This window comes from Nicotiana tabacum, chromosome 9, assembly GCF_000715075.1.
Source record: "Nicotiana tabacum cultivar K326 chromosome 9, ASM71507v2, whole genome shotgun sequence".
NCBI lineage: Eukaryota > Viridiplantae > Streptophyta > Magnoliopsida > Solanales > Solanaceae > Nicotiana > Nicotiana tabacum.
The window spans coordinates 2,561,883-2,564,026 of NC_134088.1; the positions used below are offsets into that span (position 1 = coordinate 2,561,883).

The 2,144-nt window shown below is 37.6% G+C and overlaps 1 protein-coding gene across 1 annotated transcript; it reads right to left on the minus strand.

Annotated features, from left to right (window-relative positions):
* Positions 1 to 960: 960 nt before the first annotated feature.
* LOC107789201 (aspartic proteinase CDR1-like) lies at positions 961 to 1,806 on the minus strand. The gene has a single exon (XM_016610976.1). It carries the CDS (start codon positions 1,804 to 1,806, stop codon positions 961 to 963), a length of 846 nt encoding a protein of 281 aa, XP_016466462.1.
* Positions 1,807 to 2,144: the final 338 nt, after the last annotated feature.

The following is a 2,144-nucleotide window of genomic DNA, read 5'->3' on the forward strand; positions in this document are numbered from 1 at the left end:
GTTCCATGAAAGTCGGTGGTGCTGAAGGTTATTTTTGAATTGTGTCCACTGCAGTACTCTAACTCTCTTATAGTGTACTACATTACATGAAACGTAGTTCATGATTTCCCCTTCGCTCTCTTTAGCATTTTGGTTTAACACCACGCAGGCAGCTGGTACCTTCCCAGCTTCTTCATCAGGTAACCTGCCAATTCAACACATTGTCAGCGGCATTTTGCCTGTAAAAATTCATTAATGAATCAGTATCTCCTTTACTTGAACACGGGTTTCGACTTCCACTAAGAGCCCGGTTAGAGAATTATCGTCCTCGCTTCGCTTACCGCCTTCGTCTTTCGCCAGGGCTTATACTTCATCAATGTCCTTACTGCGTCTGCACAGGAGGTTGATCGCGAGATTTTGAATTAACTTATTGATATTATGATAAAAACTCCTAAAATTTCAATGGAACTTACCAATAGCAAAGATGTCAAAATACCGGAAAGGAAATTGCAAGTCCGAATGAATATAAAATATAAATTTAAATAACATTAATAATATCAACCGAAAGTCTACCAAATGTCGTTGAAACAGTTCAATGCCAGAAGGAAGGAGAAATTCTAAACGGTCCTTTGAAATCTTTCAATAGTTATTACTGTTCAATGAATTAGAATAAAGAGAAATAAGAGAATTTACAATATAGTTTTAAAAATACTATATATCGACGGAGGTTTCCTTCGAAATATATATTAATTTTACTATGATATATGATAGTTTTGCTGTCACTAACTTAATCAATCAATCAAATTGGAGAATGAAAAAAAATTCAATTTGGAGACACTTGCTACAAATGATTTTTAACCGCATTCTTACGGGAGACGAATCCATGATTTTAAGAAAGCAAGAAAAAGACATGCTAGTTGTAATTGTAGTGAATTTGGGTACGCCTTGAGATTGCAAGACACAAGAAATTTTATTTATACCTCAATCGCATGCATTAATGTCAAAGGACAAAGTATTTGCTGAAGTATCAAAAGTTAATCCTACACCATGGAGTTGATTAACCCCTAATATTGAGTAGTTTTCTTGCCATCCAATAAAAGCCAAACAATAGAACCCCTGATATTTCACAATTGCACGCTCTTGTTCCAGAATCAACTCTGTACTTCGGCTTACACTACCAAAGTACAACTTTACAACTGGGAAATATAGTTCCTCGCCATTTGGATCCACTTTATAGCAAGTGTCAAAAGGTCCAATTGGATTTTCAACCATAGGAACTACTAGTGGAAATACTTTATGTCCAAGGCCAACAATCCCAGAATAGGAACTACTAAAAAGACCAGTTTGTTCGTTGCTACATCCAAACGTAAACCGAATTGGTCTTTGGTCTACAACAAAATAAATCACGTCATCTGCCATAAAACCTTTTGTTCCTGATCCATTCGTATATTTCTTATTATAGATACATTCAGAAGTATCTCGATCACAATGAAAAGTTGGGTCCGCAGTTATGCAATATGAACTACGTCGAATGCAATCAACTTTTCGAGAAATTCTAGATGTAGTAAAATTATATAGAGGTTGATCCTGTTTGTAACAATTATTGGCCTCACATGGTCCACATTGCCACCAAAGTAAACCACTTCCAGTGTCTATTAGCAAGTAATTTTTGATCAATTGGCTACCTATCAAAAATGATGCAACATACTCACCATGTACGCAGTGTGTATCTGTTGATTTTGGGACCAATTCACGAATTTTACCCCCTTGTGCATCTTGTTGCCTTGTGAGACTTGCATTTGCATCATTCTTGTTGTCATTTGCCATTACAACATCGCTACCATCATCAAAACAACAACAACAACAACAACAATAACAACCCAGTATAATCCCACTTAGTGGGGTCTGGGAAGGGTAGTGTGTACGCAGACCTTACCCCTACCCTAAGGTAGATAGAATGTTTCCAAATAGACCCCCGACATCCTTCCCTCCAAGAACTTCCCACCTTGCTCTTGGGGAGACTCGAACTCACAACCTCTCGGTTGGAAGTGGGGGTTGCTTACCATCAGAGCTACCATCATCAAAAATAGAAGCTAAATAACTAGCTCTAGCATGACATCGGGCAATCCTACTTTCAAGCAACGACTCGTAGTCTTTAAAGTTTG